Source organism: Pelophylax lessonae (genome assembly GCF_965119305.1).
Source record: "Pelophylax lessonae genome assembly, chromosome: 2".
Taxonomy (NCBI): Eukaryota; Metazoa; Chordata; class Amphibia; order Anura; family Ranidae; genus Pelophylax; species Pelophylax lessonae.
In genome coordinates, this window is record NC_138769.1 from 208,783,026 (window position 1) to 208,799,858 (window position 16,833).

The 16,833-nt window shown below is 44.7% G+C and overlaps 1 protein-coding gene across 2 annotated transcripts in view; it reads left to right on the top strand.

The window, feature by feature from the left end:
- The first annotated feature begins 624 nt into the window (after window positions 1-624).
- Window positions 625-16,833, top strand: part of DDX3X (DEAD-box helicase 3 X-linked) — a 49,887-nt gene continuing 33,678 nt past the window's right edge. Inside the window, exons 1-6 of one of the 2 annotated variants that reach the window (XM_082245170.1) lie at window positions 625-754; window positions 7,277-7,331; window positions 7,434-7,481; window positions 7,668-7,739; window positions 8,331-8,489; window positions 12,230-12,353. In XM_082245170.1, the coding sequence (XP_082101296.1) occupies window positions 710-754; window positions 7,277-7,331; window positions 7,434-7,481; window positions 7,668-7,739; window positions 8,331-8,489; window positions 12,230-12,353 (503 nt within the window). In that variant the 5' untranslated portion in view covers window positions 625-709. Of the gene's footprint in view, window positions 755-7,276; window positions 7,332-7,433; window positions 7,482-7,667; window positions 7,740-8,330; window positions 8,490-12,229; window positions 12,354-16,833 lie in introns of those variants that run through there. The other variant, XM_082245169.1, reaches the window with a different exon arrangement.

The window sequence follows — 16,833 nt, forward strand, 5'->3', positions numbered from 1 at the left end:
GCTTTTATATTTATTACCGGAGATGAGGGCAGTGACAGGGCGAAGAGCGGAGATGATTTACGTTTCAGATGAGCTGTTTTAATGTAAGCGCCGCAAGTTTAACTACCGTGAGAAATCCATACCCTCCGTAGCGGAACCGGAAGTGACGAGGGTATGGTTTTCTCACGGGTATGGATTTTTCACGGAACACCGGCTCTGTGCCTGTCCTCAGCTTGCAGCAGCTTCGCGAGCCGGGCGGTGGAGCGCCCGAGAGATCTCGCGATCATTCCAGGCCGGGCGACGGCTGCCGATAGGCTACCTTTAGAGCAAAGCTACCTGGAGACAAGCGCCGCTCGAACAACTGAGCACTACATTCTCGCGCGCACCGACTCCTCTCCGCCCACTTTCCCTACGTCCTCAACTTTGCGTACTTACGTCAACGACCACGCCATCCGTATATAAGAGAACGGCCCGGCTCGCCCGGGCGTTCAGTTGGGAGCAGTCTCTCTTACTGTTCGCATCGTAAAGAATTCGTAATTTGGCGAAAAATAGCGGAAATTGAAGTCGTATAGAGTAACAACTTTTTTTTTTTTTGTTACGCGTAAGCAGTGCCACGTGTGCAAGTTTTTTTTCAAAGATAGCCGTTTTATCATATTTACGTCATTCTCACACCGAATAACAAGCGACCATTTTCCTGCTCGAGGGACCCCAGCCTTCTTATCGTTTAGTTATGAGTCATGTGGCCGTCGAAAATGTTCACGGTCTAGACCAGCAGGTAAGTTTTTCTGTGGGGGTGTCGTCTGGTGGCCGAGTAGACAATAGCGGCCTAGTTGAGTGGCGGAGCGCCTGTGTGCGCACTTACATAATTCACCTCATGTTTGTCGTTCGAGGGAGGCGGGATTGAGGTAAACCGGCATTAGAGTGCCGTTATGGGAGGTCGTCCTGTGCTGGTTTTGTCCCGGGTAGAGCGGGTGCGTCATTAGTGCCGGTAATGGTGAGTCATAGGCAGGCACTGGCTGACGCCGCTCTGGCCTTCCTCCTCGTGTTCCCGGGGTGGAATTCCCCCTAATCCGGTGGGTATGATGCGCCGATGGTGGTGAGGGGGGGTTCGCTGTGGAATGTAGGCCTCGCTAGCGTAGCTTCACAATGGCGGCCTTTGTGAGAGGAAAGGGGAGGGGGAAGACACGCAGCCGGCTTACTCATACTCAGGCAACCTCATCTCCTCTCTGATCACAATGGCCACCATTTCCAGCCCGATCCTTCCTGGAAATCGGACGTGGCTCCCTTGGGATTGGTTTTAGGTTTGTTTGTGATTTGTAGACGGGCTAGTGTGGCGATGATGTAATCGGAGGACTCTGGCCCTGATTTCCAGGATAGTACTGCTTTCTGATTGATCTGACTTTCTATATTGAGTGTCCCTCTTATTTTTTTCTACATGTAAGGTAAAATCAGTTATGTAAGAATAACCTGTGTTTGTAACTCCTCTGCAGTGGAGCCCCCTTTCAAAGGTCCTAAACCTTTTGTAAATCACGGACGTTTAAGCACTTTCACCCCCTTTTAGCGCTGTTGCACTTTGAATGACAATTGCGCATGCAAAACTGTATCCACTTTTTTTTCACATTCTTCCCAAAAATAGTTTTTTTTGGTGGCATTTAATCACCACTGGGTTTTATTTTTTGCCAAAGGAAAAGAAAACACTTTGGAAAATTTCTTAGTTTGTCAAAAAATATTGTAAATAAGTAAACTTTTTTTCTTCATCACTGATGGGTGCTTTTGGACCTGCATTGTGATAAGGGCACTTACAAGATCGGGGACGCGTGGTGCCTCCAGGGCTATACTGGGCGCCATCAGGATGTTGTCCCGCTCCACTGCCATTTGTCTATGGTGGACAGGAAAAAACCTGTAAGGCTTTATTAGCCTTTTTATGAAATGCTCACCTTAGAATGAAGTCCTCAAGCACTGGGCTGTCACTGCTTAGAGGGTTGATGCTGCCCCCCATCTTTCTTTTGGGTTTGTGTGCTCCAGATGTGATTGGCAGGAGCTGTGATCACGTCATTCACGCACATGCGCGGGGGCCATCCTTTTCTGCGCAAACCTCCATCTTGATTAGTGCGCATGTGCCAGTGACATAACCGACTGCATTCAGGTTTTCATTTTTGCATTCAGGTTACAATGACAAAGTGGAGTTTACTACCGCTTTAAAGATGAACTTCAACTTACACCCCCACCCCCCTTTGCTTACCTGGTGGTGTTGTAGGTACAGTATGGATACTCATTCAGCCAACAGATCCAGCATTGTCCCACTGACCACCTTCTGTGACCAGACACAGCTCAGTCCAGCACCACCATCTTACACGTGAAGTCATCAAGATGATGCTCCACTAGGCCCATCCCCCTCCGATTAGCTGACTTGAAGACTCAAGGCCTCTTGGGATATGTGACGTGCATATCCCAGGTGGCCCAAGGAGCGCTATGCATCTCCTTCGTATCGACGTGCATGGGGTAGCAGGGCTGTACTTTCACATAGAAAAGTTGTTTTCGGCAGTTTGGTCCCAACACCTAAATATTGACTGCCCATTTGTGTGGGGCACTAAAGCTTGTCTTTGATGGGGGGGGGGGTAAAGGGGTTAAGGCTTCAGTCACACGGCCGTAAAATGTTGCTGATTTTTACGTCTTATCTTGAAGAAAAGTTCCTGTTTAATCAGAAATATATTTGCATATATAGGTATGTACACCTAATTGGTTTCAAATTTATTTTTCCCCTTTGTTTAGACTTTCTGCTTACAAATTTGTATAGATGCATTTAAAAATGTGAGCGCAAAAGTGCATTGTTGCAGATTTTTGGCTACTGTTATGGTTCTGAAAGCTGCTCATGTTTACGAGTGCATTCAGATCTATAGTTAAACACTTGTATATGCATGTTTTTTTCTGCTGTTTCAATTAGGCCTTTAGGTAACCTGGAATAAAAGTGTATAGGATGAATTGATCTGCTTACATTTCCCACCCCTGAATAAATGTTTACTAAAGGCAATAAAGAAACAAATTTAACTCACGACCTTCTGTCCTTTTTAGGGGGTGAGCTGGTCTGTCAACTTCCCCTTCCGGCTTTTTCTCCCTTCTGCTTCCTCCCCATTTGATCCTTCAACTCTATTACACTAGTGCTTCCCCCAACAAACCCCTCTTCTAGAATATAATGCTGCTTGTTCAATTTTGATCCTGCAAAATTTTGAATTTGATCGAACTAAGCCCTTGTTGCATCTGAGCCACTGTCATCGCGTGAATCGCACTGTCTTCCGGTGCAAATCATGCGTCTCTGTGCAGTGCAATTTGAAGCATGGTCTTGTATAGCTCAAATTACACCGCATCTGCACACAAGATGCAGGCACCTTCCCCCCCCCCCCCTCCCCTGCACTAGGATTGAATAGGGTCTGTGTTTATACACGTGATCCGATTCTGGCAAACTTTTTTGGTATGTTAAATTGACACCCACAGCAGATCACATGAACACCTTGTGAATCAGGAAACGTAGTGATTCCTGCATTGTTTCAGTGTGAACCCAGCATCAATCTGATCTCATTATTGCAGCTTTACTTACATTCTCTTGTAACCCAGCACTTCCGGTTATTGTGCTGTGATCACTATTAAAAACAAAAATCATTGGTTAGTAAAAATAAGAAAATTGAATCAGATGACTTGGTCCCTGGATTCTAAGGTGCTTGCCTAAGAGATGGTGTTTTTGGCCCTTGTATGTGGGATTATGGGGAAAGCAGAAGATCCCAAATTCTGTGTGAATATGTTCAGGTGCAGTGAATGGGCGCCTAGTGAGATTTGGAATTCTTGAACTTACCCAGGGTTTGACAGCGAGGCCTGCAAGGCAGGCCAGTTTTGCCACTGAATTCCAAAAGTATGCAGCAAGTGAAGCCATGGAATCAGATCATCGGTGACAGTCATTGTATCTAAAGCCAAAACTTTTCTTGTTGGCATAGTGATGATGATTTAAGTGGCAAGTATTTATCGATGCGTGTCCATTTCACCCTCTATTTATCCTGCGGACAGTCAGGAGGTAGTGACCCTAGTTGTTGTGATAACCATCTAAAGGAAATAATCCTTCCTCTAGATTTCCTACAGAAGTGAGAGCAACTCTCCACCGCAATGGAAGTTACAGATTTTAACACTTTCCAATTTCATCCTGTGTGTGATTGATTTTTGTTTTTTAGAGCCATTGGCTTGCGATGCCTGCCAGGCAACATGCATTGATAAGGGGGCCAGCACAGTATGTCCCAGAGCACAGGTCACTTTAATGTCAGAAAGGCATGTGCTTAAAATGTATATATTTTAGTGCTGCCAAGTAGAAATGTATATGGCTTTAACAGGCTCTGCTACAATTTCTAAAAGTTGCTTTAGTCCTTAACAGATTAGCCTATGTATTTTACTGACCCTTGCCTCTTGGGTATGCTTAGTCTCCACTGTCTTCTTTGAGTTATTTTTTAATTCTAGGACCATAACCTGTCCACAAATCCAGCGGTGTCTTTACCGGAGCCAATTTTTTAATTGGCTTTCGGGTGCTGCCGTCACCATCTCGGCTAAGGGAAACCAGCAGTGAATTGCGGTTAAATTGGGCAAACAGGATTGTGGGACGCCTGTTGCCCAAAATAAGTTCTTGTACCTTTTGGGGCGACAGAACACCCCCCCCCGCGCGCGCCTTTGTTTGTCACGGGAATCGCATGGGCGATTTGCATTGATTTGGGATCTTGGGCTGCGATTCGGCCTGCCATCTGATATGCCAGTATGTGAACGAAGCTTTAGTGTCATCTGCAGTTGGGTGACTTTGGTAGCATTTCTTTTGTTAATGAGTGTTATACAATTGATGCTTATTTCCTGTCTTGGCCACAACTTTTTGACCAGTTGGGATTTTGCCATCCCCATGTTTGCTTTTGCAGATAAGCTTTAGGCTAGGGATGCACCGAATAATCGGCGGCCGAACATTATTCGGCCGAAAATAGGGAAAATGGCACTTTCGGTGTTCGGCCGAATAAATCAAAAGGCCGAATAATTTAAGCCGAACAATGTCTCTCACCTCATTGCGGCTCGCGGTCCTCTATTATGTCCTCTGCAGTAACCCTCTGATATGTATGCATTCTCTGTAGCTTCCGCCCTGACCGCGGCTCCCTTCCCGCTGGTGTCCTGTCCGGCCGCGTAGGGGGGTGTGACGTCACGCGCGCGTCCCGCCCCCTGCTCCTGACTGGCGGCTCCTTCACACTTGGTCCACGCCCCGCCCCCCCTGTTCGCGGCATTTGGCTCTGGCTGCAGTTATAGAGGTATGTGATGTGCAGCTGAGCACATTTGGGAGAGAAGAATACAGTTGCTGGCAGCTGCACAAGCATTAGTGTGCAGACTGCCATATGTTGTTGCCACAGTGCCCTATAAAGTGCCCCTTGACATAAAATGTGGCCATCAGCGTGCCCCTTATTTTATGCTAAGGGACATGCTGATGAGCATATTTTATGTTAAGGGGCACTCTGATGGGCATATTTCATTTTAAGGGGCACGCTAATGGGCATATTTTGTTAAGAGCAATGCTGATTTAAATGTTTTGTTTTGCCCATCAGAGTGCCCCCTAACATAAAATGTGCCCATCAGCGTGCCCCCTGACATAAAATGTGCCCATCAGAGTGCCCCCTGACATAAAATGTGCCCATCAGAGTGCCCCCTGACATAAAATGTGCCCATCAGAGTGCCCCCTAACATAAAATGAGCCCATCAGCGTGCCCCTTATTTTATGCTAAGGGACATGCTGATGAGCATATTTTATGTTAAGGGGCACTCTGATGGGCATATTTCATTTTAAGGGGCACGCTAATGGGCATATTTTATGTTAAGAGCAATGCTGATTTAAATGTTTTGTTTTGCCCATCAGAGTGCCCCCTAACATAAAATGTGCCCATCAGCGTGCCCCCTGACATAAAATGTGCCCATCAGCGTGCCCCCTGACATAAAATGTGCCCATCAGCGTGCCCCCTGACATAAAATGTGCCCATCAGCGTGCCCCCTGACATAAAATGTGCCCATCAGCGTGCCCCCTGACATAAAATGTGCCCATCAGCGTGCCCCCTGACATAAAATGTGCCCATCAGAGTGCCCCCTGACATAAAATGTGCCCATCAGAGTGCCCCCTAACATAAAATGAGCCCATCAGCGTGCCCCTTATTTTATGCTAAGGGACATGCTGATGAGCATATTTTATGTTAAGGGGCACTCTGATGAGCATATGTTATGTTAAGGGGCACTCTGATGGGCATATTTTGTTAAGGGGCACGCTAATGGGCATATTTTATGTTAAAAAATGTGAAACACCGCGTTCGGTATTCGGCCTTCGGCCAAGCATTTTATTATTATTCGGCTTCGGCTTCGGCCAAGAATTTCATTTCGGTGCATCCCTACTTTAGGCTTTATGCACACTGGATGTTCTAAAAATGGCAGCAGCGTAAGCGTTTTGTAGTGGCTTGTTTCAGCGTTTGCGTTTTTATTTTAATATTTTTTTCTATAAAAAAACTATACTTCCACAAAAGCTTACAGCTCTTCAAACCCACTAGTCCTGTTTTTTTTTTTCTTTCTATTCAGAGAACGCCCCTGCCAAAAACTTAACAGCTTGTGTGCATTGACATAGGATAACATGCTGGGGAGTTTACTGGCTGCAGGAAAAAACATTTGAAGTCAAAAACTGCAGCTGTAAAAATGTCCAGTGTGCATGAGGCCTTTATAGCTCTCATGATACGTTTTCCAGATCTTTTATTGCTTTCTCGATCAGAGCTAATGTATGGATTTATTTCACAGCAGTAGGAGTTTCACTCCCCCCCAGCCTCCACTTTTCATTTTGTAGGGGTTTACCTTTTTCTAGATTGAGTTTAAATTGAAGTCGGTATTGTTTTTGACATTTGTATCGTTATGGCAATGTACATTCCCTGATTTTAGAAGGCCCCCCCCCCCCCCCCCCTCGTGTGAACGTGAAGCCGTTGCCTAGTTTGTAGGCATATGAAACGTTGTCATGTGGAATCTTTCTGCTTGCACTAGATGCCTGTAAGATTTGACAGTGGCAGTTTTGCAGAAGTATCTTTTGTTGGCATACCTCCATTTTGTCTTTCGTAACATCTTGTGTCTCTAGCTGTAGTTCCAAATCTAGCCAGAAGATGTCTTTGTTTACAAGTTTTCAGCTATGCATTGCAGTAAAATCATGAAGCTGCATAGTTTAGTTAAAAATCTGCAGTCTACAATATCTAAAACTAATTTCTATTTTTAGTTTGCTGGCCTAGACTTGAATTCTGACTCTCAAAGTGGTGGCGGCAGTGCAACTAGTAAGTACCTTTGCTGTTTTTGTTAAAAACAGGAAGCTATGAATGTTTCTTATCTGTTTTGAGTAGGAAACCTTACTAAATATTTTACTTTCATCCTAGAAGGGCGTTATATTCCTCCTCACTTAAGAAATAAGGAAGCTTCAAGGCAAGGTAAGTGTTTAAATCCATTCTGGGTTGCTTCCTTTTTAATACAATATTGTAAATGGGTTTTTTTTTTTTTTTTACCATCTTTTAACTTTTGATGCCTAAGATAAAACAATTTTAGTCACCATCTATTTAGTTTGTATAATTTGTGAGATTGGTGAATATTACTCTGAAAGATTTATTATTGTGTAGGTTATCCAAGGTGTCAGTACCCAGCTGTAGATGTGTATAAGGGCTACGGTGATTGGTGGTCCCAAAGAACTGGTACGGTTGGTTACCTGTCTTGGTGTGTTGGCTGCACAATAGCTTGGCCTGCATAAGCTAGCCATTGAGCTGCCTGTGAATTGCAGTGGTATTCTAAAAAAATTGCTCTCAATTTTGAAGCACATACCCGAGATATTGTAGCAGTTCAATTCAACTTCATTGGTATCTTAACTTTTATATTTATACTTAAAGCCTGCATTCATGTTCTGCAAGAATTGATAACTTTATGTAATTTTTTATTCCGACTCCAATGCAGGCTTACTCTGATCCATTAAGTTAAAAGATTCTTATAAATTGAAATCTCTGCTACATTCTTGGTGTTTACTTGATTTACTGGAGAAATAAATCAGTTAACTGATTTTCACATGACATTCTGGCAGCAATTAAATATTACTAATGTGCATGTAACATGCATTTACTGGGGTTTGTCAGCTTGCTTTAGCTTGCTTTTAGACACTAGTTAATTGTTGTTTTGGGTCATGTGTCCAAACTTCACTGTAGTATTCATGATCTACTAAACACCAGACTGGATTAGATTTCTTTAGCTGTACCTCTTTGCATTTGGTTCTTAAATATTATCTTCGTTCAAAGATTCAGGCTGGGACGCTGGACGAGGTGGAAATGGCTACGTGAATGGCACACATGATGACCGTGACAGTCGCGTAAATGGGTATGAACGCAGTGGATTTGCAAGTAGAGGCGCTGGCGCTGGCACTGGTACCGGCACTGCCCCTGGCCGTACCGACAAAGGTAACCGTTCATAAGGCCTACTTATTCGAATACAGATTGTTTTTATTCTAAGTCATTTGAAAAAATTACCCCATTAATGGTAGTGAAAACCCACTTATAGGCTCTTTAAAAAAAAAACCTAATGCCGCTTACACCAATAATTTGTAACACTCGTAGATCTGTTTTTCTAGGAGTCGGATATGTTTGTATATTGTGCACATGAGAAGACTTCATTTTTGCTTTTTTTTTTTTTTTTTTCTCGAGCTATGTAGATCACTGAGATTCGCTATTGAAAGTACCTTGCGCATGTTTTTTTTTTTTTTTTGTCTGCTTGTACTATCTGAGATGGGGGAAGGGTTTCTACCTGAATTGGTTGATTTCACCCCCCCCCTCCCAGCACTTCTGGGGTCGTTTTTGACTCTTCTCCAATATAACGGCTGGTTTGAAGGGCCCAAGTGCTGCCATTTTCCTGTAGCCTGGCTTGCTACAGATCAACCACCATTTTCCTATGGTTTCCCATTTAAAAACATGACCGCAGCCATTTTCAAATCAGATGGGCAGTGATTCGGCGGTGGGAAGTCCTTGGCCTCTAGTGCTAGTATACAGACATGCCCTTTCCTGGTCGCTGCGCAGATAAGCTTACTGTGTGCTGGGCCTTGTGGTGCAGACAGCGCAATGGGGGTTTCCCTTGCAGTTAACACTTTGTTACAGATTCCCCCTCTTCATTCATGGAGTCACTGAAACATGTTTCACCACCTGATCCCCTCTGAGGCAGATGGGCCCTTCGGGGCCCCACAGCTGGCGGCCCTGAAGTCCTTGGTGTCCAAAGTGGATTCAGTCCTGGGCAAATGGGCTAACAAAAAGCGTGCTGATAGTGAGGATGACTCCTCTGTTCTAGCTGTACATGAAAAAGTGCTAGTGGATGCACTGACTGTATCGGTGCTGGAAACCTTACATATGGAAGATGCGACTAGCGCAGTGTTGGAGGCAATGGGTTATCTTTGGCACCCACAGGTCCTCCAAAGCGTCAAGGGTGTGTTCCCCTTTCCAACTTTGACGATATTGTCTCAGAACAGTAGGGGTCCCCTTTGAAAAAAAAAATGGGACAGTACCTCCTGTAGTGGACTCCCAGGTTGTGTAAAGCCACTGTAATAACGGTTGAAGAGTCCACTGTTTTCTCTGATCTTGTCCACTGTTTTCTCTGATCTTGTCCACTGTTTTCTCTGATCTTGTCCACTGTTTTCTCTGATCTTGTCCACTGTTTTCTCTGATCTTGTCCACTGTTTTCTCTGATCTTGTCCACTGTTTTCTCTGATCTTGTCCACTGTTTTCTCTGATCTTGTCCACTGTTTTCTCTGATCTTGTCCACTGTTTTCTCTGATCTTGTCCACTGTTTTCTCTGATCTTGTCCACTGTTTTCTCTGATCTTGTCCACTGTCTTCTCTGATCTTGTCCACTGTCTTCTCTGATCTTGTCCACTGTCTTCTCTGATCTTGTCCACTGTCTTCTCTGATCTTGTCCACTGTCTTCTCTGATCTTGTCCACTGTCTTCTCTGATCTTGTCCACTGTCTTCTCTGATCTTGTCCACTGTCTTCTCTGATCTTGTCCACTGTCTTCTCTGATCTTGTCCACTGTCTTCTCTGATCTTGTCCACTGTCTTCTCTGATCTTGTCCACTGTCTTCTCTGATCTTGTCCACTGTCTTCTCTGATCTTGTCCACTGTCTTCTCTGATCTTGTCCACTGTCTTCTCTGATCTTGTCCACTGTCTTCTCTGATCTGGCTGATAGGAGGTTAGAGGCCTTGACCCGCTATATGTTCACTGTGGCTGGATCGGCGCTTGGGTCAGTGTTTACCATCACTCTGGTGTCGCAAGCTATGACTGAATGGGCAAAAAGTTTTTTTTTTTTTTTTTTTTTTACGCTGGGACCTGGAGGAGAAACTGCTCGCTTTTGCCTTTGTGGTACTGACAGATCAGTTGGTTCAAGCCAGGGCTACAGTTCATCTGTGATGCCTCTTTGGATGCAACTTTCTAGACTCTCAGCGGTGGTCCTGTGGCACATTATGTGGCTGAAGTGCTGGTCTGTTCCTGGGAACAAGGTGCATCCAATTCTGGACCTCAAGCGTTGGCTTGTTTTATTTTTCCTTTCAACCTCTGTTGGCTCCCCCGGTGTTCTCCTTTGCTGCCGCAGGACCTCAATTTGGTGTCAATTCTTCAGAAACCTCCCTTTGAAAATATCGGGAAATTCCTTTGCTTGCGTTGTCCCTGAAGGTGGCCTTTTTGGTGAATGTTACTGTACTTCAGCGCGCAGGATGTCTGAGCTTGCATCGTTGTCTTGTCCACGTTATCTAGTGGTTCACAGGGATAAGGCGGTTCGACCATGTCTGTCGTTCCTTCCAAAGGTCGTTTTAGATTTTTTTTTTCCATCTGAATGAAGACAGTGTTGCCTTCCTTGTGGCCTAAGCATCCTAAGGAAGTTGCTTTGCATTCCCTTGCATATGGTGCGGGCAATTGGTGTATCTGGTAACTACAGGGCCGTGTAGAAAGTCAGATTCCCCGTTTGTCCTCATGGATGGACCTCACAAGGGGCTGGCCTGCTTCTGCTGTTACCATTTCCGGATGGAGCGGGCAGACTGTGGTTCAGGCTTAATCTCTTAAAGGGTCAGGTTCCTCCTTTAGGGTGCACTCGGGCACTTACTGCTTCCTGGGCTTTCCGTCAGGCATCAAGTGTAGTTTACAAGGCGCCCATTTGGCTGTCTGTGCACACATTTCACAATGTTTTATAAAGTGGATGTATTGGCATCTGCAGATGCTTCTTTTGGCCACAAAGTTTTGCAGGCTGCTGTTTAGAGGACTTGTCCTCTTTGAAGGGGTTTTTTATTTTTGAGCTCCAGTTCAGTTGAGCTCCACGTTACCTGGTTGGCTATGTTTAGCCTTTGGAATTTTTTTTTTTTGTTTTCTGCTGTTCCCTGCCCTCATGTTTGACGCTGTCCATCAATTAACATCAGAGAAATGGATTTTGCGGTAAGTCCAAAATCCATTTTTCGCCACAAGTAGTTGGGTAGAGCAGCTGAGGGGAAGAGTACTGTAGCTCATTGGGGGTGCGGGCAGGATTGCTTTAAGCTAGTTTCGCATCTCGGGTTCAGGGAAGCGTGTAATTGCATGCCTTCCCGCAATTAAAAAAAAAAAAAACCCTGCGGTCTAGCAAATGTGTGGGGGTGCCATTATTCTCCCCTTCTCTCACCACCACACACACTGCAGTTAACCTGAGGCTGTGTTTTTGGTAGGTACAGGGACCTTTTCACTGGGATTTCGATAAGCAAACATGGCCGTCAGGAAACCGGCAGTGTGTGAAATTCGCCTAACGCTTTATGCCCAAAAGCAAAGACAAGATCAGCCGCTAACCAGTCTATTGATTTAGTGGGGGTGTTAACATTTAATTTTTATGGAGAAGCGGTGTGGTCAACCTAGTTTGCTTTCTGGTTTTGGACTGCAAAAAAGTTCCTATTTTTATATGGGTGCATGATCTTGACCTTGACAAACTATCTGTAATAACGTAACTCAAACAATGGTAATTGTTAGAATCAATCAATTGCTTTGACCAGAAGATGTTGGGAAGCAGCTATAGAAATTAAATCCATGCCTGACCTGTTTATGTAGGCTTCCATTTTTGTCCTTGCAAGAAAAAAGGGTAAAGAATAAAGTTCTTAATTTCTCTTTTCTGCACTTGTGCTAAACAAATTTTTGTTCCTTTTTTATAGGTTTTTATGATAGAGAAAATTCTGGGTGGAATTCAAGAGACAAAGATGCTTACAGCAGCTTTGGATCACGCGCTGACCGTGGAAAATCAGGTTTATTTAGTGATAGAGGAAGTGGAAGTCGGAGGTGAGTTTGGGACTGTTTACTTTGTATTTGTTGGCTGCTTTGAAATTGTGTATAATGGCCTTTTTGCTTTTGTGACTTTAAAACGCCCGGGTTGTAGGATAAAAACCTAATATCAATAAGAACAGAGTTCAATATTTTCTTGAAATGTTCATCCTGTAATCGTATGCAGTAATCTTTAGTCTTACTTTGGAATGAAAAAAGGTGCTCAGCATTTTTTTTTCTTCTGTCTTTGCGAAGGTAACAATGTGTTGCTTTGTGTAAAATGTAGTAAGCTGCCGTGTTTACCTGTGGCATCCAACCTTGGGAAAAAATAGTTTTTTAATCTGTATTAAAAACAAACCCCAGGTTGCCATGGTGACTAGAAATCTCATCCTGGCACCTGGGCTTTTGTCAGTGACAAGTGCTGCAATTGTAGGGAGGGCACCATGGGGAATGCGATTAGCAGCGGCGATGAAGACTGCCTAGGTGGAGCAGGAAGAGTGCGGCGTGGCTGCTGACACGGTGTGAGAAACGGGTGGCCAGCAGAGTGCAGTAAAGCTAGGGGATTCCCAGCGTCTCGTCATCCACGCTGCTGTCCTTTCTGGGGTATTGCTGAAGCAGGCCCAGGGAGGCAGTGGCCCAGCTCAGATGTTGGGGCTCCAGACTCAGTGTTTTCCCAGCAATGAGCAACCCGCTCCAGTAGCGTGGCAGAGGGAAGGAGAGCAGGCACTGGAGGCAGAGCCGCTGTCCATGCCATCTGGAGCCAAGGGACCGAGGGAGGGGGGAGAGCTAATTACCGCAACCATAATCCCTCCTCGGGACAAAAGGACCTGAGCTCTGATATCTGTAGAGGATTAGGAGATCAATGCAACAACTGCTGATGTGAAGGGGGGGGGAAGTAAGATCTAATGGCGGGAGAGGGGTGCAAATACCAGACTCATACCATTTTTGGGGGGGTAAGGAGATGACAGGAGCTGGCGCCTTTTTGTCTGATCTGTACCGGGGGGGCAACTCCACCTGCTCCTTGCCCTGGCCATACCTGCGTGCCTGAAATCTCCTCTGAGCTTTATACGCAGCACATGAAATCTGGGGCACCAGTTACTTACCCAATGTATACCTAAAAATTGCGGGCAGCCAATTGGAGGCTCAAGCCTAGTACACACAAGCAGTTTTTCTTTTCCAAACTCAGGAGCTCCCTGTAAGAACTAGAACTATCCAATGTTGGTGCAGCAATCTCCCTGCAGATTCATTGTGCTGCTGTATAGCAGAATGTGAGAAATATACATTTCTTTTTTTTTTCCAGAATTGTCGCTTTTTTGTTTATAGCGCAAAAAATAAATCGCACAAGTGATCGAATACCACCAAAAGAAAGCTCTATTTGTGGGGAAAAAAGGACATCAATTTTATTTAGGCACAGCGTCGCACGATCGCGCAAATGTCCGTTAAACACTTAAGCCCCGGAACATTTTACCCCCTTCCTGACCAAGGGGTATTTTGCGATTCGGCACTGCGTGACTTTAACGGACAATTGCGCGGTCGTGCGACGCTGTACCAAGACTAATTTGACGTCCTTTTTTTCCAACAGTTTTCTTTTGGTGGTATTTGATCACCTGCGCAATTTTTATCATGCGCTATAAAAAAAGCGACAATTTTGCATAAATAGCAATATTCACATTTTGTTTATGAAATTCCCCAAAAAAATGTGAAAATTAGAATTTTAACATTTTCGCCCAATTTGTTTTAGGCTACATATGTTTGTTAAAAATCGCAAAAAGCGTATTTTGATTGGTTTGCGCAAAAGTTATCGCGTTTACTAACAAAGGGAAAGATTTTTGTTTTTTTTTTTAACGCGTAATGGCGGCGATCTGCTTTTTTTTTGGCTGTATTGCGGCCGACAGATCGGACCCTTGACTGACATTTTTGACACTTTTGGGGTTACCAGTGACATTTCTACAGTAATCAGTGCTATACATATGCACTGTTACTGTAAAATTTCACTGGCAGTGAAGGGGTTAACTTTTTTGAGGGAGGGGTTGTGTCCCTAGGGGCGTGATTCTAACTGATTGGCTGTTATTTGAGCTGTAGGAACAGTGATCAACGGTCCTACATAGTAGAACCGTATGATCACTGTTTCTACACAGGGTAGAATGACAGGCGGCTTGTTTACACTAGCCGCCTGCCTTTCTCCCTCTCCACCGATCAGAGTGACTGGCGGACGCCTCCGGCGGCGCACGCTCGCCCCCCAGAGCCTCACAGGCTAGTGACGTACCGGTACGTCACTTTCCCTGTGAGGGGCTGACCGCCGCAGTATATGTAATTGAGGCAGTCGGCAAGTTGTTAAACGAATGCAGTGCCGAATCGCAAAATATGGCCTGGTCATTAAGGGGGCAAATCCTTCCGCTACAGAAGTGGTTAAAGGAATGGAAAATTCTGCATTCCTTTGACCCATTTTCTGCCAGCAGCGGTGACCCATTTTCTGCCAGCAGCGGGCTAATGCTGGGAGCCACCCAGATGCTTGGACCACCATCTGGATCAGCGTGCTGCTGAGAGCCTGGGACAGCCGCTCCCGCCCTCTCCACAGCCCAGTGGTGACTTGAGTCACCAGCTCTTTAAGAAACTGCGCTATCAGCGGTGTCCACTCTGTTCAGTCTTGGGTGCCAGCAAGGAACAGATGCTGCATCCTCCCTGGCAAGTATCACCCTGAACAACCTCCTTCCCAAACTTATTCTGACACTTTGCTCCTACATGTGAAAATCTACTTGGCCACTCGGATCACAAACAAGGTTACAAACAAGATGGGGACTGTGGGTTTGTGAAGTTGAATTTGTAGGTCGGAACAGGTACATGTGTTTTTAAGTGTAGCTCTAGCCAAAACAATACGTTTTTTTTGATGGCATTGGGAAGGGTTAAAACCCCTGTAACATTTGTTTTGCTGTCTATATACCACTGTTCAGAAGATTTCACCTGTCTTTTTATCTCTGATTCAACTTTGAAAATATTGGGTTGTTGTGGAAACAAGTATTGGTGATAAAGCTTCAGCTGGGACACCTTTTTTCCCATAATTTACTGGAGTGAATTTCCCTTCCTTAGGGGTACATTTCCTCACTTCCTGTTGTCTCCCTTAGTTTGTAAGTCGGGGACGGCCTGTGTTGTATGGAGAATACTATTCAGGAAACTTTTGCATTGGAGATGGTGTCCCTTCTTTTGAAACCCCTGTGAAAATGTCAGGTTTCTGTGATGTAAAAAAGACAGATAAATGATTTCAGAACTTTTTCCCACTTTTTTTTTCCCCACTTTTTTTAGTGTAAGCTATAAACTAAGACTCAGTTGAACAAAAAACTGAAATCTTTTTTTAGGTGGAGGGAAGCAAAGATCAACTGAAATATGGTTGCAAAAGTGTGCACACCCTTAGTGCTGTAATAAAGTCAAAAAGTGCTTCAACAGTCTTTGTGTATGAGTATCAGCATGGCACATCTTGACTCGCTAAAATTTGCCCACTCTTTGCAAAAACACTCCAAATCTATCAGATTGCGAGTGCATTTCCTGTGCACAGCCCTCTTCAGAACACCCCACAGATTTTCAATTCAGGTCTGGACTCTGGCTGGGCCATTCCGAAACTTTAATCTTTCTTCTGGTAAAGCCATTCCTTTGCTTTTGGATGTATGCTTTGGGTTGTTCTCATACTGAAAGATGAAGTTCCTCTTCATATCCGCTTTCTCGCAGAAGACTGAAGGTTTTGTGCCAATATTGAGTGGTATTTGGAACTGTTCATAATGCCCTCTACCTGACTAAAGGCCCCTGTTCCAGCTGAAGAAAAATGGCCTCAAAGCATGATGCTGTCGCCACCTTGCTTCACTGTGGTTATGGTGTTATTTTGGTGATGTGTAGTGATGTTTTTGTGCCAAACATTACATATCTCTTTTAATTATGGCCAAAAAGTTCAACCTTGGTTCATCAGACCATAACACATTTTCCCACATGCTTTTTGGAGACCTTAGAAGTGTTTTGCAAAATTTAGCTGGGCTTGGATGTTTTTCTTAAGAAAAGGCTTCTGTCTTGCTCCACAACCCCATAGCCCAGACATATGCAGCATACAGTAGATTGTTGTCACATGTACCACACAGCCAGTACTTGCCAGATATTTCTGCAGGTCCTTTAACCACTTAAGGACTGGGCCTATTTCTGACACTTGTTTTACAAGTTAGAATCCCTTTTTTTGCTAGAATTTTTTTTTTTTAGCAGAGACCCTAGATAATGGAGATCATTGCAATATTTTTTATCCCACTATGTTTTTGCAGCGGTCTTACAAACGCAGTTTTTTTGGGGAAAAGACCGTTGGGAGGAAGCGAGGTATGTCGTCCCAGTCCTCAAAGGCCATAGTAAAGTGGGGGCTATCTTGCCCTCACTCGACTTCCTGCCTAAGAGGACAGAGGACCTGATCGCTTTCCATGCTATCAACAGCTCCAGGAAGCGGGGGGCACCTTTCCAGCTGCCCATAAGG